Here is a 24,248-nt window from a genome sequence, read left to right as displayed (position 1 = left end):
AATTACGAAGCCTCAGAACAATAGACTGTCCACCCCAGAGTCCAGAACTCAACATCATCGAATGTGTGTGGGACTACTTAGATCTTAAGAAACAGAAAATGTAACCAACTTCTAAGACTGAAATTTGGAGGTTTGAAAATATCCTGGCAGATTGCTTTGAAAAACTAAAAGCAAGTTTCCTGAAAAGAATGGAAGTTGTAATAAAGGTAAAGAGTGACACATTAAATACTTTTACTATTACTATTATATTCAGTGGTTGAGGCTTCTGAGTATTTTTTTGTGCCACTGAAAAATTAGTGATGGTTGGTTTGAAGAGTGGTCTCTGACTCTTGCACAATACTGTATACAAGCGCATGTGCACCCCCATATACTCACACGCGCACGCACACACACACACACACACACACACACACACACACACACAATTAAAAGGACTGTGAAACCATCTGGCAGCCAGGCAAGGCCTAACCACACTCCTGATGTTGCAAAACTGAGATGTGGGAAGTTTGGATCTGCAGAGTGGCTCACACTACAGGCCTTATGTGCGTATGTGCGTGTGTATTTGTGTGCAGACACAGTCTGAGTTCTTGGAAAGCTCTGACTCAATTCAAGCAGCCAGTCTTTTTCTAAAGAAATCTGTGTGTTTGTGTGTGTGTGTGTGTGTGTTTGTGTGTTAGGAAATTCAGTGGTGAGTATGATGTCTGCGAGCTGCAAGTGTGTGTGTTAGAAGTTTGTTAAGGGGCACCAAAGGGTGAGGAAGGGTTGGGGGGGGCGGCGCGAGGGGGGGGGCATGAATTACTGGTACTTACATACATATGACGTGCCACCTGGGTGAGGGGAAGGGATCAAAATTATGAAAATATATCTGCTTCCTTTATGAAACCAATATACACAAATGAATAAGCAAGTAAGTAAACAAACAAACAAATAAAAAAACAATAAATACATAAAGTTTGAGCACACATTATATGGTGTGAATAGATTCATTAACTGTGGATTATATCAACAGTTGGGGCTTGACTGCAACTAAAAAATGCATAGCAAAACAAAAAAGACAACTCATGAACATTCGGGACAATAAATATATCACAGACTTTGCGTCTCAGTTTCTTTATTATAACACTTTAAGTTTCTCTATGCGTTTTGGTACTGATGAGCCCACAGTAACAAAGAGTTATTCTAAGCGTTAAAAAAAGAACTCATCCGTTGTTACCTGTAAACTAGTGCTCTGATCGGAAAAGGGTGAGCTGAAGAAAGTGGTGACAATGCTCATGACGGTCTCAGTGACATAGCGCTCCAGCGTGGAGTCGGCATGCTTGCGGTCGCTTGTGTTGTTGCAGACCTGCAAGCAGTAAACAACAAGACAACGCTGTAAACAGCAAGAAGTGATGAACAGGAATTAACATGGGCTTGAGTCAGAAGGCTTGCTGAGTAAAGTCAGAACACACTGCTGATTCACTCTTCCTGTGGCTGCATTGGAGGCAAAGCCCCCAATAACATAATGATACAGTGCACAGGGGAAAGTGGGGGCACACTGTCACTGAAGAAGATGGAAACAAACGTTACCTTAACACCAAAGACGACTGAAACAAAACCTGCAAGTCACAAATGGCAGCTTCTTATACTAAAACAAGGTTGATTTTGTCTGGGGTCAGTCACACTTTTGAAACCAATAAACAAATTAATCCCATAGTTGAAGCAAACTGCCATTACTAGACAGTGTATAGTAAGTGAAGGAAGTTAATGTGCTGTGTTGTGTGTGAAGGTGCTGAAGTTGTATTTTAGGCTGCCCTATTTTTGTGTTTCTCTTTATATAGTCATGTTGTCACACCTGTTACTTGTCCTGTATAAGCTGGGTCTAATCTTGGCATCAATCCAGCTATAAAACTGTGACAGTCCATTGTCTTACGGGCTGGCTGGCTGTCTGGAACCTGTGCGCACCACGAATAAACTTCATTTGACCAGACAACAGACCTGGTTCCCTGGTTCGTTGGGGTTTGGTTTCTATCAAGTGGTGCCGTGACCCGGATTGGACATCTTATCTCTAGGTGAGTGCCCATTTCAAAGCAAACCCTGAAACCAGTAGGATATCCTCCTCTTGTTGACGGAACAGAGGGGAAAGACCGCGGTAGTGTTCCCATAAGCCCATAGCAGGAAAGAAGGCTACCACACAGAGGGGTGGTAGGGTGGCACCTGATTGGTCTGATAATGTTTTCATTGTCAGAGTGGATGAACAGTTATATAAACATATAGACTCATCTAGTTTGGACAAATACTATCAAAAGAAAGTGCCTGTTCATTCGGATAAAATATAGTCCCTAGATGAGAAGCTAAATTTGTCATTCTGGCAAACAAGTAGAGAGCAAACTCACAGAACGTGTCTTAATGCATGCGACCTCCAAGACAAAATAGGCCTGTGGAAGTATAAACGCAAGGAAAAGTTTGATGTTTAAATTAAGTTTGATATAGTGACTGGGACTAACTTCCTGGAAAGCTGTGTTTAAAGGCCAAAGTAGCGCTGACCTCTGCCCTGTACTGGGGTCTATGCAAGTTTTATGGTTGTCCTGTGTTGTCATGGTGGCATTAGGTGTCATCAATCAGCTCATTGGGCAAGGTATTAGTTTTATTTTTTATGCCTGAAGTGGTCCAAATCTCTTGCAGATTGTGGCTTACTAAAGGTTGAACATGTCAACCTGACTGGGTTTTCCTTGTCAGCATACCAAGCAGTATTAAGTTAATAATGCAACACCGTCAGGTATTATTTTGATAGCTTCCTCAAATGCAGAGGAACATGAACATGACTTGCTAGCTTTGTTAGATTACCTACATTCGGTAGGACACAAAGCCTCTTTTTTTAGAAAGAAAAAGGCCAAGATTAATCAATCCTCTGTTCAGTATTTAGGACAGCTGGTTTTGCATGCTCAGAAGTCAATTTTACCTGACTGTTGGGCCACAGTGTGTGCTATTTTATTACTTGATATGTTAGCAAAGCTACAATTTTTTCTGGGGTTGTGCAATTATTGACAACCTTGAATTGAGGTTTATGCGAAAATCTGTTTAACCACTATACGATCTAACTAAACCAGAAAATCAGAAAACTGAGTTTCAGCTAACTTATGATCAGTTAAGAGTTTTCATTCTCTTAAACCTGCATTATGCAGTACCCTTGGACTAGCGAACATGGAACTACTGTTCACACTGTATGTTTCAGCATCACTAGGGTTTGTGTTTAGCTGTTTAACTCAAACTCATGGTGACAAAGAGAGGTCTGTGTTTTATTACTCTGCTAAAATAGACAGGGTTATGCTAGGAATGTCACCTTGCCTGAGAGCAATCCAGGCAACTTATCTGTCTGTTTTACCTGTTGCTCCAATTGTTTTGGATCAGATTCTCACTGAAATGTCCACACTGAGTTTCCTCTTTGCTCTTAAAAGGACAAGATTGTTTTCAGTGACAGCACAAAGGTGGGGTAACTGACTTGCAGTTTTAACTACACCTGTAAATGCTATTTCAGATCATTTGGTGGAACTGGAGTATGACTCAGATGATCATGACTGTGAAACTCTGGTGTCTAGTGCGGTGCAGAGCATGTATGCTGAAACACCTTTGCCAAATGCTGATGTTGTGTTGTTCACAGACGGCTCTTCCTGCATCCTTGATCTTCTGGATCTTCTGCCACATCTTCTGAACACCAAGGCAACTGTTTAGCTGATAATGCAGCAAAAAGGGCTTGTCTTTTGCCTATCGAATATATCCTGTCCCTGTGAACAACTGTTGTTAAAAATTTGCCTGATCTGCTTGTTTTATACCAGCAGGCCCCGGGTTTGGAAGTTTGGACTTGGGTTGAGCGAGGTGCGTCTCTTCGCGATGGTGTCTGGGTTAAGGGGGGTAAATATGTGGCTCCTGATGCACTGCTTCCCTATTTGGTGGCTACCATACATAGTCTAGGTCACCCTGGAGTAACCCAGATGGCATATCACTTCAACCAAGTATGGTGGAATCCTAAATTCCGCAAGTATGCAGAGAGTCATTGTCTAGTTTGCACCACCTGTCTTAAGGCAAATCCAGGACTTGCAGTCTCCCTCCCCTACCAAACTGTAACACCACAGAGTGGCCCGTTTCAAGTATTGCAGGTAGAGTACATCACTTTGCCAAGATGCCAGGGAAAACAGGACTGTTTGATAATAATTTGCAAGTTCTCAAGGTGGATTGAGGGATATGTCACTACTGAAGGCACTGCCCTGCATACCGCCAAATGTCTGGTGAAAGATTTTATCCCAAGGTGGGGTCTCCCAAGGGTCATTGAGAGCAATCAAGGAACTCACTTTACTGGGAAGGTTTGTCAAGAAGTAGCAAGATTGTTGGAGATAAAGTGGCATCTCCACTGTCCCTATCGACCTCAAGCATCAGGTCAGGTCGAAAGGATGAACAGAACTTTAAAGTTCAGACAGACCAAGTTACATCATGAAGGGGTTTTATGGGTGGAAGCTTTACCGGCTGTACTTTGCAGCATAAGAGCTTCAACTAACAGAAGTACCCAGCTGTCACCATATGAGATTATTACTGGTCGTCCTATGTCACTTCCAGGAACTATTGATTTAAGAGCGGCAGACATACATGTTATGTCTGATAGTCCGCTGCAATACTGCCAGACATTATCTGAGGCTGTTGCCGCTGCTCAGAAACAAGTGTCGGATGCATGAAAAGAACCTACTAAAGGGGGTCATCCTATCGTCTCAGATAAGTGGGTAATGGTTAAGGTGCATAACACTCAGACATTAGGGCTAAAGTGGGAAGGTCCATATCAGGTCCTCCTTACTACACCCTCTGCTCTAAAATGTCAAGGGAAGTCAAAATGGATACATGTGAGCCATACCAAGGTGGTACCACCACCTGATGGTGATGGCTAGTTTAGGGATAAAATGGGTGACTCTGGTTGGGAGATGCTCTGAGGAGGAACTATGATGTTTAGGTCATGGGGGTCAACCTCAAGAGTGAAGATCTACCTAATTCCCCTTTGCGAATAGCGCTCCCCTACTCCCAGCAGAGGCCAGGACCCAGGTTAGGTAGAAAAAGAAGGTATCCATTACAAGGGCTACACCAAACCTTTATACAAGGGCATACGACATGGGTTGTGTACTAAGAATATGATACTGCTGCTATGTCTATGTGTTTTGTTTTAGGATATGCCCAGAGCAGACCTGACACTTTGACGAAGGAACAGGACATCAGACGGGTTCCTGAAGGGTGGTGGACAAACTGACATCAAAGCCTATCTAGGTCCCCTAATGCTGCCCTGTGAGCTGTTTGGACACATCAACACTTTCTTCCTATATTCTGGAAGAGAAGACGGCTACCACGACGACAAGCTGCAAATTAAAAGACTTTTATAACAAAAAGGGAATAAAGAAGAATGAAATCTGTAGTTTTCATAAACATCCTGACAATAGCTTTTGCAGGCATGATGGATGATGTTTGTGACCACAACAAGGTCTGTGCTCAGGCCATCCTGTGGGCACAAAATCATACCTTAGGAGGTGATGGTTGTTTTGTCTGTCATGCCTTGCATCACTGCTATTATGTGATCCCAATGTCTAACATTTCTGCGCAAGCTTTATGTACACACCATTCTGCATCTGAACCCATGAGAATAATAGCACAAATGATGGTAGATGGTATAAGTGAAGATAACTGGCCATTGCCTATTGTTAGATGTCTCAGGTCAAATAGAGCTGCCTGTTACAATCCTAATGCTGACAGCTTCCGGATTGTTGGCTGGCAGTATACTGTTAGAGTTGATAGTACTGATTACAACTTTATGGGTTATCAAAAATTAACTATAGCGCGTGATTATCAGGATAAATCTAGCTGGAATTATGGATTAGCAGATCCCATTCCTGTGAGGGCTTCCTCAGGTTGGGTATGTATTGACAAACCTTGTTATCCAGAGGACACTTATCTTGGTAACAGTACATGATCCGTTTCATTTCTGCCTTCTCTACGAATGGCACATTTTGGAGTAAACATTCTACCACCATAAATACCAACCCATGCGGTATTTGGATGAGGGAACCACTCCCTTTGGGTTTCTACTGGGTTTGTGGAAACAAGGCTTATCCATCACTCCCATCTGATTCATGGTGCGGTTCCTGTTTCATGGCTGTAGTCATGCCTCCTATTACAGTCCATACCGATCCATGGATCACATTACAATCTCATGGACCTTTACTTCGTATGAAAAGAGAACTTGGCGTTACCCTAACAGGTATACAAACATGGAATGGTCACATTATGAAGGATCCCCGGTCTAGTACAGTGCAGACAGTAGGGTGGGGAATATTTCCATTTGGAGGTGTTGTAAATGCCTTACAGAAGATAAATTATTTGGCTTATTCCACACAGAAACTAGCTAATGAGACTAGTGAAGCTCTCTGCTTAGTAAATGATGAACTCCATGCGTTACGAGAAGTAGTGCTGGAGAATAGGAAGGTTTTAGACTTGCTGACCTTAGAAAAAGGAGGGGTATGTCACATTCTCAATACCTTCTGCTGTATCTACGTCCCAGATAACTATGAAAATATTGATACATATGTAACAGATCTTCACAGACTCATTCCAAATCCAGAAGGATCTCTTGATAAGATCTTTACCTGGATTGGCAACATGTTTGGAGGTATGTTTTTTGGAATCTTACAGCAACGGCTCCGTTATGTACTTCCTTTTGTAGCACCAGTAATAGCTGCTATTGTTATTTACTTTTGCCTCAAATTACTCTGGTCCTTAATGACTAAACTCCACTGGCGTAGGCGTTCCTTATAACCATGGAACCACTTCATTTCCCCAATTTGCCTGTAGGCGGGCTGAAGGGAAAGAGACCCATCTTTAGGTCGTGAAGAAGGAGGGTAATACTGGCCATATTTCTCTGGAAGAGGAAAGGATAGATTGATTAAGCTTGCGAGAACATACCTTTTATAGTATGTTCTAAGGGGGGAATGAAGGAAGTTAATGTGCTGTGTTGTGTGTGAAGGTGCTGAAGTTGTATTTTAGGCTGCCTATTTTTGTGTTTCTCTTTATATGGTCATGTTGTCACACCTGTTACTTGTCCTGTATAAGCTGGGTCTAATCTTGGCATCAGTCCAGCTATAAAACTGTGACAGTCCATTGTCTTACGGGCTGGCTGGCTGTCTGGAACCTGTGCACACAACGAATAAACTTCATTTGTCCAGACAACAGACCTGGTTCCCTGGTTCGTTGGGGTTTGGATTCTATCATAAGCCAGTATGGAAAAAAGCAGTTACTTCTGCTTTTTAAAAGTCTCTTTTCATTCATTAACGTAATGTCTCAATGCTGTTGTTGCATTTATTTTCATATGTACAGGACATAATCTAGCAAAGCTGAAAATCTGATTAGATTTTTGGATTTGTGTCACAAACTACCATTTTGAACAACACAGTAATAGGAATATGCTTCATATCTCAGTTGTTTTTTTAATTGTTAATTGATAAAACAAATCTGTAAAAAGCATTTCCACAGTGATCTGACTTCAGCGAATGTGTGCACATGGTCTAAAACTACCGTAGTGCATCCAACTACACAGCTAGTCTTGTGTTCCTTTATATGTGACATAAAACACAGAGGAAGCTCCAATTCCACATACTGATCCATTTTACTTTGCCACTGTGGACATGCACACATTGTAACCACTCTGAGACAGATTTTAACTAGTTAAAGGGGACAAATGAAGCCTGTGAATGTATCACCACAGAGACGTTAGGTCTGACAGCGTTAACACATATAAATGGAAAAACTAAGTGTATTACACTAAAAGTCCCGCTCTCCCTTGCTTGCTATCATTCTGCTATCTACTGCCTGCAAATTCCTTAAGCCACCACGCTCAGATCACTTCTTAAACTTCAACTCAAGGTTAAATATAAAGGCAGCTAGACAATCTAATGACTGCACATCCTTAATAACAACATCTATTACATCAACCACGCTTCCTGTTTTTAAATTTATCTCTTGAACTTTTACTAACCTCTCCAAAACACTCCTGGTAGATCAAAGATAATGAAACTTTCTTATCATTTCAAGCTTTTCGTTGGAGGTGACATGCTTCATTTGTATTCAATGAGTATTTGTGTATGACAGATCACAGAATCACAGAAACAGAGTGTGTGTGATTCAGGGTCTGCTGGTGCCTCAAAAATGTGAAAAAAATAGAAGGTAAATTATAGTATACAACAGGTACATTATAAGAAAAATTAGAGTAAATATGCTGTATGCTGGCTTTCTGATGGAAGAGCTAAAGTGGACAGAACTTTTCAGCTCACATCAATAAATCACAGATTTAATTTAGGGGTCAGAAAAGCAGATTTCGTAAGAAAAGGCATGAGTGTCTTTCAAAATTGTTCAAAGTCAAGTGATTTATTTCACTACACTGAAAGAATGTATGTTTCCTTCTGCCTTCTAGTACAGCTAGGAAGCTATCTAGCCAGCCTACTTAACCTTGGCTTGCTAGTCTAAAGAAAACCAACCACTTAACCACCAAAAAACTCCAAACTCTAGTGCTACTTATATGATCAAACAAAGCCCTTCATAAGTTACAGAACTGTTGCTGGATGTGTTATTGGAAATAGTAATTTACTTATAATTAAGAATCCCCAAAATATCTTATTTGTTTGCATTTTAACATTTTATATATCATTTACAGTTTTTTTTTTTGAGAGGATATTTCCTTAACCACGAGCCACCTCTAATATGATTCATGCATATGCAATCAATATCAGAACACTGGTTTGAGATGTGATTACCCTGCATATGTCAACCAGGAAGTTTTCAAAGAGTTTCCACATGTGATTGCTCGTATAGATCTCCTTCATCTCCACTTCCGTGTCCACATAACAGTGGTTCAAAAAGTCAATGTAGGCAGTTTTCACCTGTGGAATTCAATCACAGAAAAAAGCAATTCTGATGTCACTGTTTATTATTTAAGGGAGTTATTCTCAAACATCAGTGGTATTAAACACATAATGGTTTCATTTATGTCACAGTTGTTGACTGAGAAAAAAATTCTGATAAATAAACATTTTTAGAATATTTGAGTAAACGCAATAATGTGCACAAAAATTCTTACTAAATGGAAATTACTTCTTGAGATCAGTAGTTAATATTTGCAGACTGCTGTAGGGTTAAATGTTGCAGACTGCTGTAGGGTTTGGTGCCAGCTCTGCAAAAACAAACCTGCCACATCAACAAATCAAAATTTGGAAGTTGTGAAACTCAAGATAACAAGGGGACACTTGTTCAGTGCTCATGATTGGATTTTACCTCTGGAATTGGATTATATCTTCAAATAGCAGAATGCAATGCCCTAATTTCAGGATTTAATCCAATATAAAACTGAAAATTTGATCAGATCAGACTGAGGTCTTCATAACGGAAGTGGGTCTCCACTATAATTCACTAGTTATGTGAATCCATTTTCTAATAAGCAGCATTTCCATAGACTGGGCAAGGCATCAATCACCAGTGCTTGGAAGGTGTGGCCTTTTCATAGGGATGATTTCTCTTAAGAAACTCTTACAAAGTCACCACTTGATTGTACTATATTGTAGCTGTACTGTACTGTATTCTGCACTTACTTGCGCTACAGAATCTGATATGAACTTTATATGCTTTAAGTTGAAGTACAGAGCTTCTCCATCATGGCCTTCAGAACCTCAGTCACTAGTTAGTATGAACTGAAGCTTAGGTGTGTTGAGCACAGGAACAGAATTTTAAATTATATGAATTTTTGTCATCCATTCAAGGCATTTAAGCAAAAGCAAGGCATCAAAGCATAGCCGGAAACTCCTTATGTGCCTGTGCACAGTGTGAGATCATGAGATCATGCAACATAATCAGCAACACCATTACTATGAACAACCTAACATGTAGCCAACTTCGCTTTTCAAGCTTCCTTTTAAATAATGTTGTACTAAAGCTGAACTTGACAGGGATGCAATTTATATTCACATCCCCCTAATCAATCCAGCCCAACCCAATCTGCTGACCTCAGGAATGCAATCCTCGTGGGTGACCACACGAACTATGTCATCTAGGGGCAGCAGCGAGTTGCACTTGATCTCTGTATAGACGTTCTTGCCCTCTGTGCACACAGCCAGCAACTCCACCAGGTGGATGTGGTACATGAGCGGGCTGTTCTCATCCATCCGGTCCCGCTCTGAACGCATCATTTGCACCAGAGTTTGGAATGAGGCTCGGTCGTTGTAGAACACCAGCACGTCCTCTCCAGCATTTACCAGCTACAGGAGGTGGTTTAGGAAGGGAGAGAGAAAGAAAAAGAGACAGGCAGCACAAAGAGGAGAAAATATAAAGCAAAGTGAGGAAAAAAGAGACAAAATTAAAAAGAAAAACAAATCATTAAGAAGAATGGTTAAAAAACAGAGGAGGAGAGGGGGAGAGAGGAGAGAGAAAGATGGAAAAAGACAAAAAACCTGGCAAAGCATTTATGAGTTTTAAAATGTGAAGAGAGAAGATATTATAGAATAAAATCACAACAAAAATAATTGATTTCTCATGTAACTTCCACAGATCTACTGGTTTACAAAGACCCACTAGGCCCACCTCAGCCATCACAATGTCCTGACACTTCTTGATGAACTTGTTCTCGGCCTTGACGATAGTCTGCAGAAACTTAAGGTACTGTACGTGCCGGCCATGTGTCTCGATGCAGTGAACAAAGTGTTGTACCACACGCTCGTTAATCTCACTGCATAACTGGAAGTTGTTCATGAAGATATGCTGCATGGTAACGGCCTCCAGGATCTACAAAGGAAAAATAAGGTTATTGCTTAGCCGCAATGCTTTAAAAAAAAAAGAAAAAAACCTTAATGCTTAATCTACAGGGGGACAGAGAGAGTAAGGCCACAGCCCCATACTTAACCCCATACTGCAGGATCTCCAAAGAGACAGGAGTACAGTGTCGAAATGCATATTTCATATTGGCTAAATCAGCCCTTATTTACAACTGCTGCTAAGGACTTGTATTAAAACAAACCCTAGTGTGACTGCTCTCTTAGTTTAGTTCATTAGAACAAGTGAGAACATTGCTATTCGAACCCTGGTGTGCACCAGATAAGCAGGCTGAGACCCCCTGATAAGGTCAGTCTTAACTCCCCTCCAAAAGATCAAAGATGTCAATCTGGACCAAATACAGAATAACTCATCTCCTCTTTGCAGATGTTCTTTGGTTTTCTGCAACAGGCGAATCTGACAATGTTTTGACACATGGAATCATTTGAGCAGCTCTCCATGAAAACCCACAAGCCGAGTTAAGCCAGAAAACAGTGTGGCTCAGAAAGCGGTTATTAAACCAGTTATTGTCGCAATGTACATACATGTACATCATCAAATCTACCCAATCAGTTGTGACGCTGTTGCTATAACATTTGTTTATATCTTTTGATTTAATATCATATGTCATTGTGAGCGCTAATAAAAATCAGAACTGCAACAGTGTATCATTTTCTGCTTTTGTCTGGACCAAGTAAGTGTAAACGAACCCTAAAAGTCATGGGATAAAAGGGAGATGCAACACCCATGTCCCTCCATTCTGGCACTACATCTTTATGTTTTGGATGTTTGTAGGTCAATTCCAAATAAAAGATACATAAAGAAAAAGATAAAGACCATATGCTGTGACCCCATGTTCTAGACACTGCAGATGTCTCTTTTTCTCTTGAAAGCCAACCGTTGTACTTTTGTCCACTCACAATGGATGTCATGTTATGTGCACTCACCCCTGGGTTTAAGAAGAGATTAATGTGCTTGTGAAGTAGTGCCTGGTTCTGCTGGTTGCCAGCACAGAAGTTCTGGAGAAACTCATGCGCCAGCTTCATAATCTCCTGCATTCTGACATCCTCGCCCTGCCCAGCCACACACAATCATTAGTATCAAAACTTATTCATACTAACATCTATACTAAGCTTTGTTTTTTTCTATTCTATCAAAATGGGATACCAGATGCTTCTGATAGGCACACCAACTCCTTTCACAGCAAAATTCTAACAAGGAGATCTAACCAGATCCTTATCATAGGGGATCACGTGATCAGAGAGCTTTATAGATATTCCTAATAAGAGATCAAACTGGATCATCCTCACTGAGGTCTAACCTTCTCATAGGGGATCTGTAGCAGCTCCAGCACCACTGAGTGAGCACCCATATTTCTCAGTAGCCTCTGCTGTTGTTTTTTACTCTTTTTCCCTGATGAGCCTTCCTGTACACATAACCTACTGAGCCTCAACAGGATCTACAGAGATAGAGAAACAGAGACATGTTTTAACATTTGAAAGTATCAGCATCCATATTCTGTAATTAGTAACAATATGTCAACAGAGAGAGAGGGCAAGATAGATTGAGACAAGAGTAAAACAAAAACAGAAAGTAACATATGAGACAAAGGAGAGAGAGAGAGACAGAGAGAGAAAGTCAGAGAAAAAGAGCAAGAAAAAAACTAAAATGTACAGGCTCTGGGGAGGAAGGTGAGAGGAAAACATTGTACAGGTTTAAAGACTTAATAGCAAACACTAGCATATGTCCTTTTAGACCAGGGTCAGTGTATATTAAGGGACATGGATTTAGGATGCTGGTCTTGCTGTTAGTTATAAACCAAGGGGGGCAAATAATCACTTTAACGGAGCAATTTGTAATATACTGTACTAAATCATAAAGTGACCATGATATGTCATCAGAGAATAAGGAAACATTCTAAGTTAAAATATTGATGTTCTCCAACAACATTGCTGCAGCTTGTACGTTCTCCTTCGAAATCTCTGTTCAGGAGCCGAAAATCTATGTTTTGGTTGTAATCCCACCCACTGTCCATTTCCTAGTATCATTTCGACACCCCAGGGTGCCAGATATGAAAGAAACTGGCAGCCAAACATAGCATGCTGCAGCCACAATAAAAAGCAAATGAACGAACGAATGAACGAACTGTATCCAGACCTAAAAAGCCTCTGCATTCTTCTAAAAAGCTCCATGACCAGAGACGCAGTGAACCGTGACTAAATGTTGACGATGCATCTGAAGGTGGAGGCAGCTTAGAGTCCAGAAGGAGTTTTAGATGCCAAGCTTGCTAATTTTCTCCTGAACAGATAAACATTAAGCTTCAGCTAAGATGAGCTAACCTTAGCATTTCAAGTAATATCAGCATTTGAGTACTCGCTGTGGTTCATGGGCTGCTAGGTTATTAAGGCAGACAAGGCTGAAGTTAGCTTCCTATTCACCAGCTTCTTGTTCAAATGTTCCCGTTCAACCTTAAAAGTTGCAGCAGCAGCCTGCCTGCAGCCTGAGATGCCAGAATGTAACTGCTGCAACATTTAAGGTGGACCAGGAAAGCTAGAACAAGAAGCTGCCAAACAGGCTGAGGCAGCAGAGTGTAACAATTGCACCATTTAAGGTGGAACGGGCCAATTTGAAAAAGCTGACCTCATTCATCAAGGCAGTAAGTATTTTTTGGAGTTCATTCGTGTAGGTTGTGCCCTCAACCTGGCAACTCACTGAGTTTCGAGTCTACATCTCTCCAATATATTGAATTTTGACTACTGCTTGCTGTCAGTATTACATATTACTCCTTTAATTAGTGTTTGTAACTACTTAATAGCCTTGCCTTGCATGTGCACAGAGGTATGCATATGAGTAAGTGAGTGTGTGTGTGTGTGTGTCTGTGTGTGTGCCTGACTACTGAAATAAGGCACACTTTACCTCCTTGACAACCCTATAATTATAGCTGCTCGTGCTCTCTGGTTTCTTCTTGTCTGTGCCACTCGCATCACCCTGCATAAAGAGCAAGAATTAAACAGTTCATCTTCAAAATTCAATAATTAATAAACAGTTTTAAAAAACATGTTTAAAGTGTAAAATCAGCTCAGCTGGGCTCAAGGATCTCTTTCAAAAAGAGGCTGACAACTTGGCTAGAAACCTGAATCCACACTTGTCAAGCACTTTAAAGAAAGAGTGCTGATATAGGATCAGACTGAGTGGCTCGACAGTGATGAATTTAAGTATAATCAAGTTCTAAAACACATACTGACTGAGGCTTCAAGGATGAAATGATGAGATGAGATTTAGTGCATGTCTGTGTGAGTGGAACATTATGGACCTTCTTTTTGTGGTCAGAGTCTGCTGGACCATCGCCTCCATCAAGAGCATCATCACCCTGCCGCTTGTAGACCCACAATTCAGACTTCTCCACAATGGAGCGCAACTGGTCCAGGTCAGACTTAATCTGCTTGTAGTTATCCACATCCTGACTTGTCACCAGGAGTTGGACCTAGTGGGGAGGGACAGAGAGGGAGAGAAAGAGAAAGAGAGAGGGGTAGGAATAGCTACAGTCTTATTGCCATCTGTATAAAGTGCTTGTTGCTTACAAGCCACTATGCAAGGTTGTTAAATGACCACAGAAGGGACGGGTAAAGTTTTGCGTGCACGTAACTTTATTCAGAACTTTACTGAGCCGAGGGCAAAAGTGTTCATCACTAAATGTTAAGTGAGTTTGTGTGTACCTGTTTGAATGCCATGAGCACCTCTTGTCTCTGGCTAAAATGTCTAAAGAGTAGATGCAGAGCCCCAGACACCAACGGAGGGTAGTCATGCATTGTAAGGTGCAAAAGAACCCTTAGAAACGTTCTGCCGCCGTGGTCGTCCAGATCCAGTGGTGTGTTCTCCTCACTGAGTGAATAAAATAAAATAAAGCCAAAAAACCAAGGACACTGTGCAGAAATACATATGCACTGGACACCTACTTGGTTAGTTTTACAAATACTCATTGGACAAGTGTCCCAAGGTAGTCCCTGAGTCAAAATGGGCCATTTACATGAACAAGAATACTCTATAACAAGAGTCTCCCAGAATTTGGAGCATTTGAATGAATTCCTACCTTGCACCAAAGATCCCCTCAGCCTGCTCTTCGATGTTCTCAAAATCAAGCGCTGTGTGAGAAAACAAACCAGTAAATAAACAACAATACAAACAAAAAAAAGAAACAAGATTGACTTTTTCCATCCCATTTTCTCGCCGACACAGTGATCACAAGACTGTGACAAAACACAGACAAAATCCTGGGCAAGAAAATAACAAACAAAATACTAAATTCAACTTTTTAGCACCCACCTGGTATGCTATTAAGTCCATCTCCATTAGCAGTAGTTGTAGCATTAGCACTGACATTAGCGTTAGCATTGGGCAGACTGTCAGTCTGAGTGTTGCTTTCATCAAACTCCCTTTTAAAGATGCAGAGCAGGCAGGAGATCCTGTAGTCCAGACGAACGTTCAGGATAAACTACAGAAGGAGAAAACAATAACAATCAGGATGCTTTATTCTAAATTTAAAGCCAGTTATTTAGTAATAAATGTAATATTTCTTGACATTTACAGTACAGTAAAATCATGAAGATACATATTGATTAGACCAAAAAGGAGTAATACATTTTATAAAAATATTATTTTTTCACTTTTTTCCTGTAAAAAAAAAACATTCTCTCAGACAGAGCACTCTCCTTGTTTGACTTTCTAACAACAACTTTTTTTAACACCTTTCATGCAGTCCAAAGTGCTTTACAGGACACACAGAACTACAAACATACAAAGAAACAAGAAACAATATTGACTTTTTCCATCCCATTTTCTCGCCGACACAGTGATCACAAGACTGTGACAAAACACAGACAAAATCCTGGGCAAGACACCTGTAAGATCTCTATGATCTTCAGCTTGGTGTCCATAACCAAGATGTCCTCCTTCTCTGGCTCTGTCTGAGTCTTTCCCACCTCTCCATCAGGGGGCGCTGTAGGGGTGGTGGGCAGGAAGCCACCACCTCTCAGCACCACCTGGGTCATAAGCTCCCCAACACCATGGATGGATCTCATAACATTACTACCTGCGAGGAAGCATACAGAAGAAATATGATGCTTAGAAGAAGCTCAGGCAATAACACACATTTGGTGTAAACCTTTAGCTTTTAAAGTTCACCAAAGTAGTTGTGGGTCTGTTCATGACTCTTTTTTATTGTAATCAAAACAAAATAATACCATACATAAAATAATACAAAAAGAAACAAATAGAATAAAAGCATATGTAAAATGTTTTGTAGTGTAATGATAAAATGAAATACTCTTTCAGCTATTAAGTAACAGCATCAGTGCTTTCAAAACAGGCTAGACTAGGTATTCAAGCCACTAGGTATTCAAAGTATTCATACTGGTTTTTAGTCATAATCCTGCCGCTTTGCATTCACAGTATTCATACTGGTTTTCAGGTATGATTCAGCCATTAGGAATTAAAAGTATTCAGACTGGAGATTTGCACTATTTATAGCACAACCAGCTGTGCTCTATTCATGCCAAAAAGGTCAAAGGGTCACCTTTGTTCTCATCGCCTTTCTCCATTTTGTTGATGGGATATATCGTGCTGACATGCACACAGTCCAGAATAGCCAGCAGGATCTTAGTCAGCCTCAGCAGGTCACTAAAGCTATAGAAGCCAAAATAAATGAGGTTCCGTGCCAAGTTCACTACCTGAAAAGAGACATAGAACAGAATTAAGCATATACAGTTAAATATATATTAAAAATAACATCTATTATCATTATTATTGGGTATTCTGTCATGGACAACTTGCCTCAAATGTTAGTTTGTTTTTCTCCTTGTCAGAGAAGGGGACGTTCTGACAGACTACATCTCTCAAGTAGTTTTCCACGAAGTCCATGGTGAGAGCGAATCGCTCCTTAATTTCATCTCTGGTGGTGCCATCATTATCATAGCTGAAAACCAACAGCAAAAACAACATCAAAATCAATCACAGAACTGCAAACTGAATAATTATTACTGACAGACAATTCAAAGCAAAACAGAATGGACTCAGTCCTCACTTCTCTGCGAAGATGATACAGATGTTTACCAGTGCAAATCTTGAAATCTTCGAAAAATTGTTTCACATTTGTCCTAAACGACTAGCACAGATAAAGCTTCTACAGTGTAACCATAATTCACTTTTCTTTAAAGGACTAAAAGAACACAAACTGTTCTTTGTTGTCATTTTGTCATTTGCTGCCTAATTGTACTGTAAAAAGTAGGAGATAAGGGAGAATTTATTTTGAGAAAGCACGAATATATCTGAAATCTCAAACAAAGTGTAAAACCCAAGAACTCAACCCACTCATCAATGGCAATCTTGGAAGGGATCTCGGACCACAGACGAGCATATTTGACGGGTGTGACCTGTTCCTGGGGGTCGCGGTCCACATGCATGTGCAGCATAAGGCGGCAGAAGGAAGCACGGAGGTCATAGGGCAGGTCCTCATCTGACATGCAACGCAGAATGAGATCAACGTCCAGCTGGCCTGAGATTTTGTTAATGGCCAGATACTGGCGGTCGAGGCACATGCGTGCAAACAGGTTCAGTTGGTACCTGAGCATAGAGGACAGAGTTTATGGTAGAGCCAGGCAGTATTAGGTCTATTAGGTTGTAGGGTTATCAGGATTTTCTTGCCATTTTTATTTGCCAGGATACAACAGGGAATTATTCCTTATTTTTTTCATTCTTGCATGCATTTCTTCCTTCTTTCATTATCCCCATTGGTAACCCATATCTATCATAACTTTTGGAGCCAACACGTTTCCTCAGAGATTAAACAGCTAATTATTTAATTCATTCATTTAGGTATAGAGCCACTATGCTAACAGGCATTACCTGTAGTAACTGACAACTTCCTGGTCTTCTTTCTGGCCCTCCTTAGCATCCTGGGCTAGCTCCCTGATGCTTTTGCTGCGGACCTCCTTTCCACTGTCCTTCCAAAATAACCACACCTCCTCTTCATCCTCCTCTGACTCCACTGGAGGCTCTCCAACATTTACTGCCTCAATCTCGAAGCGAGATAAGACGAGCCTGAGAGAGATACAGAGAGAGAGAGAGAGTGAGAGCAAACTTGATGCATAGAAAAATGTGATGTTCAGTAATGTTTTCTACGTAGTGAAAACATGGTGAAACAACCCTTGAACGAATGAAATATTGATCAACATTACAAAATTTTGTATACACTAAATAGTACACTATTTCTCTTGAACGCAGCAAAAGTTTATTTAGCAGCTGTTAAGTCCCTTCATGAGACACCACAGAAGCAGTATCTTATCCTCTTTGTTTAATCAAAAACCCTTACCCTACTTCACATTTAGGAAATGCTCTTTATGTGGTTTGTGGTTTTGTTTGTTTTTGGCTAGAGGACAATCTGACAACACTCTCAATGTATTAAAGTTGCTACAGATAAATTAAATCATAACTGTGGCTTAAGCTGTAGATGTTCAGATGTTGTGCATCTGTGTTTAGGGTAGAGATGCACTGATATGGGAACTGTGGGTCTGATATCTTCTATTTGCATATTGGCTGATACCAACATTGATATAAAGACATCTATAAAAGGTAGAAATTAAGACTACATCCTCCTGTTTTAGCATTAACATCACCAGCGTCACCTAAACATTCTGCTCCGATGCTGATATGATATGATTCATCTTGCATCACTATTTTAGATATATGTGACATATGTGATATACATGAGCACCGGAACACCAAGCATAGTCACAGGCAAGTATAATGTCTCACTTGGTCTCTATGAGGATGTCAGCGTTAGTTGGGTCCAGCACCGCATTACAAATCAGCTCCTGAGTAACAGGGATGGACTTATTCATGGACACACACAGGTCAGAGAGGTAATCCAAAAACCTGCATAAGCACACACATAGACACACAAACGCAAAGGGAGACATTCATGTCACCAAATATAGTTCATGGACAGGAAGTGCAATGACTTTCCACAGTCAAAAATGAACAATACCTCATCTGATTAATTAGTTCATAGATTTTATTTTTTTCTCATTTTGTAAAGCCAAAAAACAAAAACGCTTTTGTATTTGTTTACATATTTGGAATAACCATGTATTCAATTCTATATATATTTTTTATTTGTTTTGTTTATTGCTTTTCTGTTTTTCCTCCTTTTCCATCCTCTCTTTCTTCTCTTAAAGCTCATCCTCACTGTCACTTAAGACAGGTCATAAAACAAGCACCACACCTTTGCCCTCACCTGGGTTCACGGTTCTTCCTCACAAGGCTGACAAAAGTGTCGATCTCAGCAGCAGTGATGTGCTTTTCAAGCAGCTTACGGTTGTTGTGCAGGAGGGCTGTTATGGTGTCCTCAGCAAGGACGTCGTAGCCAATCTGCTTCTGCATGAAGCGGAACTGCTTGGCGATGTACTCCTGCACAGGGAGCCAAGCACCCAGGGTCAAAGAGTTAGGCAGTGCACTTACAGCAGCAAAGAATCACATATTCAAAGGGCCCAAATTTAAATGCTTTCTATTTTTCCCTTTCTCGATTACTGGTGTTTAACTGAGCAAAATGGTTATTTTGATACTCCATCAGTATGACAAGTAAAGGCAAGTGCTCAGGTTTGGAATACTGGAGTGGATAATCACTGAGGCAGAACATAACTGCTATACCTGTGTGATCTAGTGTGAACACATGGATTTCTACTTTCTTGACAGTATCTTCTCATGAAATACAAACCCCATTTCTGGAAAAGTTTTGTAAAATGCAACAAAAACAAGAATTTGTGATTTGTTAATTCTCTTGAACCTTTATTTAACAAAAATACAATGAAATGACTTTTAATGTTCTTAGCTGACCAACTTGATTCTATTTTGTAAATTTAAATAAATTTTGAATTTGATGTCTGCAGCACACTCAAAAAAAAGTTGGGACGGGCTAAATAACAGTGAAACTTTTAAAGAATATTCAAGGTACACATTTGGAAAAATTCCACAATAAGCAGGTGAATTGGTGAGAGTATCATGAATGGGTGTAATCCACCAAAGGCTCTGTCTTTGCAAGCTAATATCGTGGCTCACCACCTTCTTACTTCGCAAGAGAATTGGCAAACTGTTCAACAGATTCCACTGACGCAGAGGCATATATTGGGATTTTACAGAGACATATGTTGCCATCAAGACGACGTCTTTTCCAGAGAAGCCCACGGTTATTTCAGCAAGACAATGTCAGGCCTCATTTTGCACATGCTACAACATTGTGGCTCCGTAGACACAGAGTGTGCTTTACTGGCCTGCCTGCAGTTCACATCTGTATCCTATTGAAAATGTATGGTGCATCACAAAGAGGAGTATCAGACAACGACGATCACAGGCTGTTGAGCAATTAAAGTCTTATCAAGCACAAATGGGCAAAAGTTCCACTTGCAAAACTGCAATAATTAGTACTCCCAGTTCCCAAACAATTAAAAAGTGTAATTAAAAGGAAAGGTGATGTAACACAGAAGTGCCTCTGTACCAACTTTTTTGAGTATGCTGCAGGCATTAAATTCTGAACTTGTTTATATCTTCAAAATACAATTAAGCTGGTCGATGAACACTGGAAATCTTTCCTTTGTACTTTTATTAGTTAAATAAAGGTTCAAGAGAATTAACAAATCACAGATTCTTGTTTTTATTGCATTTTACAAAATGTCCCAACTGGGGCATTGGGGTTTGTATCACCTATGCGACAGGGACAAAGAGCTAAGAGCACCACGACTAAGGGTCAACCAATTATCATTTCAATATTTTCATTTTGTCACAAAATTACCAAAACTGTAATTTTGACTGTGCTCAAGCATCTCTCGTTCACACACACTTTGAGAATGACACCTGCATTTTGAGTTAGGGGTGGGCAAGATGACAATATTTATTGTTATTGTGATAAATTAAGCATATGGTAGATATGGTCATCACACTGATGCCCCCTCATACCTGTTCCATTATCAAGAGTGCATAAATAGTCTGATTGGATTTATCATAGCACAGTATGTGAAACCCAAACAAAAATCACTGAAGCATAGTACTTTTTAAATGCTGTATAACTGGGGCTTGTTTTTGTCTAATTAACTTATCAAACTTAAGAACAAAAATATCGGCGAACGAAATTCAAAACGAAATATCATGACACTCATTGTGTGCTGCGAAAATGTCTTTATGTGTATATATTTTTACCATATCGCCCAGCACTTTTTATTAAACGACGGAAAACTCTACCAAAAGGCTGTAGGCCTAATGATCTGGCTTTGAACACTATGCACAACCTTTGAATTAGGCTCTTAATCACAAACTTCTCTAATAGCCCCTGCTGTTCAACTTCTCCAACCAGTATGGCTTTAAAAAAAGAAAACCAGTATGAATGATTGTTGTCTTTGAAGACTTGTGAACTGGAACAAATGGACAAAAAGCCTGATGTTGTGCCTAAACGCCCAATTCGTCCTATACAGACAAAGCATGCTGACTAACTCTACACTGTTCTACAGCACCAGAAGGGAGGGTATCAGACAAATGCAGTCAGCCACCGGAAGCCATGCTCATGCTTGCGAGGTACAGATAACATCTTAACAGTGTAAGCAGAGAACAGGACGAAGACCTTGCCTAATTCAATCACCTCGGCATAGTTCATAGAGCGGCAACATCATAAATGAATAAATCCAGCTCATAAATTCCCCTCAAAAACACATCCGTCAGACAAAGTGTCTCCTTTTCTATGCACATGACATCTTCTAATCTAGAACAAAATCCTGCAGAGTAGATTAGATTCAAGAACCTCAGTATAAAGTGGTATGAAATAATTATTTTAATTATTTTGTTAGATATTAAATTAGTTATAACATAGTTATTTTAATTGCAACACCTTTCATTTTAACCAGCAAAAATACAAGTTAGAAGCTTAACCTTTAACACCTAATCAACAGAGACACATGCTTGAATTTGGTGTTTCAAAGACTACAACTCTTATCAGTCCTTTCACCATAAAGTTCGTCAGTATCTCAGTGGCTTTTTCTGTGGTCTGAACTATAATCTCGAAAATCTTTCTTGAGAGACTCCCATCACACCCCCCAGTAGCTCTTTGATTTAACCCTGACAAGGCAGGACTGTGGCTGTTTTAGGCTCAGCTAAAGCGCCTGAAGGGTAGGCAGCAATATACTCTAAACACATGTTTCTGATTTCTCCCACACAGTTTGGAATTTGCTTCTAACCATTCAATCACACAAAGCGAGTTTTAATGAGAACTACTGTTTGATCTGTTGAAACAAGTGTAGTAGGTATCGTTGCTTCCAAAAACAGTAAAAATCGATAGTTTGATAAGCTTGATCGTTAAAATTATTGAAAACAGTAAAGCCATTCAAGCAAACCATATCTAAACCAGTTATCAGTGTAATTATTGCATTTAAAAGTGTCAGCTTGCTTCCTCAACGAAAACTGTCAGATGTTAGAACACAAATTTGTTCTTTATACATTTGTTGAAATTGCTGAATGATTTTCAGACTCTTGATTCATGATATATTTTCCAGCTGTACTTGAGAGGCTCGGTTAGCATTGAGACATAGGCCTCCACCTGACAATCACCTGGTTTTTCCTGTAGTCCTGCTGAGAGTGGCGCAGTACTCTGTAGCATAGTCGACAAATGTGTCTAAATGGGGCATGTCTCTGGTCACCAAGCTCCTCTAGTCGGAGCATGGGTCCATCTCCGCTGTCTGTGAACGGAGCCTGCAGCAGCTTGAAGATCTGCAGAGCAGAAAGCAAGGAGAACATAGACAGAAAAGACCATCAGTGTGGGTAAAATGCATTCAAAAGCAGCACAGCACAAACACTGCTGTAATATGGCATGTGGACCTCACACGAAGATTTCAGCTCTGATTACCAAGGCTGTCCCAATTCAAACTCAGAGATTATAAACGGAAAGGATGAAAGAAGGACATATTGTAGGTTACAGTGGTGGGCTGGTTTCTTTTTTGAAAGCTTCTGTTGCCAGCAGTATCGAAGGTCTTTTTGCCAGCTGTAGTAATACTTCAGACTACAACATAGTGCTGGAAATGAAGAAACCTGGAAATAGTGTTAAAAATTGACGTGTGTAATTTTTTCTACCTGCTTGAGGATATTCTGCTCCCGCATAAGCTTTTGCCGCTCACGGTTTGGTTTGTTGACCATAATTTCCAGCACATCCTGGCCGCTGTTTGGGATGTCCACCACAAAGAAAACCAAATCCTCCAACAGCTTAGTCACAAACCTGCATGGCACCCCAGAAACACAGAAGAGCTTAAGGAGATTATTTTTCATATTTTTTATTTGAAATTCCTGGCTAAACCCACCCACAAATGGACAAAAACCAGGCCAACCTTGTGTTAATAATATCAAAATGATCACTTAGCTCTAAACAGGCATAAAAGTCATTCAACCAGAGATTTATTACCATCTAAACTTTTCATTTGCCTGGCCCAGTCCAAAGAGCCAGATTCATCTATGTAAATCCTTGGATAAATGGAATTTAATGTGAAGCCCTTTAGAAGAAATTAAAAACTTGTGCCCTTTTTGAACACATTTCATCTTGGATGAGTCCAGCCAAACACGCCCAGCTGAAGTCATTCTATCCTACAACATAAAAGTAGTCATCAGCCTGGGCATACCTTCTTTCATTCTGTGTGATGGTACCCTTCTCCAGTTTGCCAGCAATCGATGCCAGCACTTTACTGGCATCATTGGCAAAGTCCAAGTCCCTGACCTCAGCAGGAGGAACTGGCACAATAGCAAAGGCTTCCTTGTCCTCTTTGATGGCGGACGTGCCAATCTGGGTAAGGGGAACACATTTCATTTAACAGTGTTGGCAAGTTGAAACTGCATGATCACTAAAACAGAATTCCACAGATTTCTGCATAACAGAAGCATTAATACGTAAACAAAGTAATTTAGAGTGGACTGATGTGAAATGCAGTTCTAGAGAATGTGTCACCAAATTGTTCATGGCAGCGATGATAAGAACCAGACATCTGAAGCATTTAAAGCCTGTGAAGGCTACCTCGCAGAAAGCTATCACATAAAATGTTACGAATACTTTGCCTGGTCTAAAATGTCTCTTATAATCCATTCCTGGCAGAGAGGTATATGCAGGGCATTGTAACACAAAAAAGCAGCAAAGAGAAAATTTTTTTGGGGTTTACCAAAATTTCATCATCAACATTACATATGAAAACAAAATAAATAACCATTTGTGTTACAGACATTATGACTCCTGGTTTGTATCACCATTGTAAGGAAATCGAAGTCAGTAAGATTCGGTACAATTAACAATTTCACATCAAACCACTCTGAATGACTTAACA

General features: G+C 40.2%; 1 protein-coding gene across 1 annotated transcript in view; it reads right to left on the bottom strand.

The window, feature by feature from the left end:
• itpr1b (inositol 1,4,5-trisphosphate receptor, type 1b) overlaps positions 1–24,248 on the bottom strand; it is a 179,430-nt gene that overhangs the window by 106,627 nt on the left and 48,555 nt on the right. The window contains exons 15-36 of the mRNA XM_036559065.1: positions 23,556–23,716; positions 23,017–23,158; positions 22,498–22,656; positions 19,145–19,317; positions 18,664–18,783; positions 17,755–17,949; positions 17,221–17,472; positions 16,684–16,825; positions 16,427–16,580; positions 15,753–15,943; positions 15,178–15,346; positions 14,945–14,996; positions 14,571–14,736; positions 14,168–14,338; positions 13,771–13,842; positions 12,176–12,313; positions 11,802–11,927; positions 10,627–10,827; positions 10,053–10,304; positions 8,811–8,936; positions 1,214–1,342; positions 810–827 (exon numbers count right to left, since the gene is read on the bottom strand). Of these exons, the coding sequence (XP_036414958.1) occupies positions 810–827; positions 1,214–1,342; positions 8,811–8,936; positions 10,053–10,304; positions 10,627–10,827; positions 11,802–11,927; positions 12,176–12,313; positions 13,771–13,842; positions 14,168–14,338; positions 14,571–14,736; positions 14,945–14,996; positions 15,178–15,346; positions 15,753–15,943; positions 16,427–16,580; positions 16,684–16,825; positions 17,221–17,472; positions 17,755–17,949; positions 18,664–18,783; positions 19,145–19,317; positions 22,498–22,656; positions 23,017–23,158; positions 23,556–23,716 (3,309 nt within the window). The remainder of the gene's footprint in view (positions 1–809; positions 828–1,213; positions 1,343–8,810; positions 8,937–10,052; positions 10,305–10,626; positions 10,828–11,801; positions 11,928–12,175; positions 12,314–13,770; positions 13,843–14,167; positions 14,339–14,570; positions 14,737–14,944; positions 14,997–15,177; positions 15,347–15,752; positions 15,944–16,426; positions 16,581–16,683; positions 16,826–17,220; positions 17,473–17,754; positions 17,950–18,663; positions 18,784–19,144; positions 19,318–22,497; positions 22,657–23,016; positions 23,159–23,555; positions 23,717–24,248) is intronic.

This window comes from Colossoma macropomum, unplaced genomic scaffold (genome assembly GCF_904425465.1).
Source record: "Colossoma macropomum unplaced genomic scaffold, Colossoma_macropomum, whole genome shotgun sequence".
Taxonomy (NCBI): Eukaryota; Metazoa; Chordata; class Actinopteri; order Characiformes; family Serrasalmidae; genus Colossoma; species Colossoma macropomum.
Note: the sequence above shows the minus strand (reverse complement) of the source record. Positions and strands in the feature narration are given on the sequence as shown.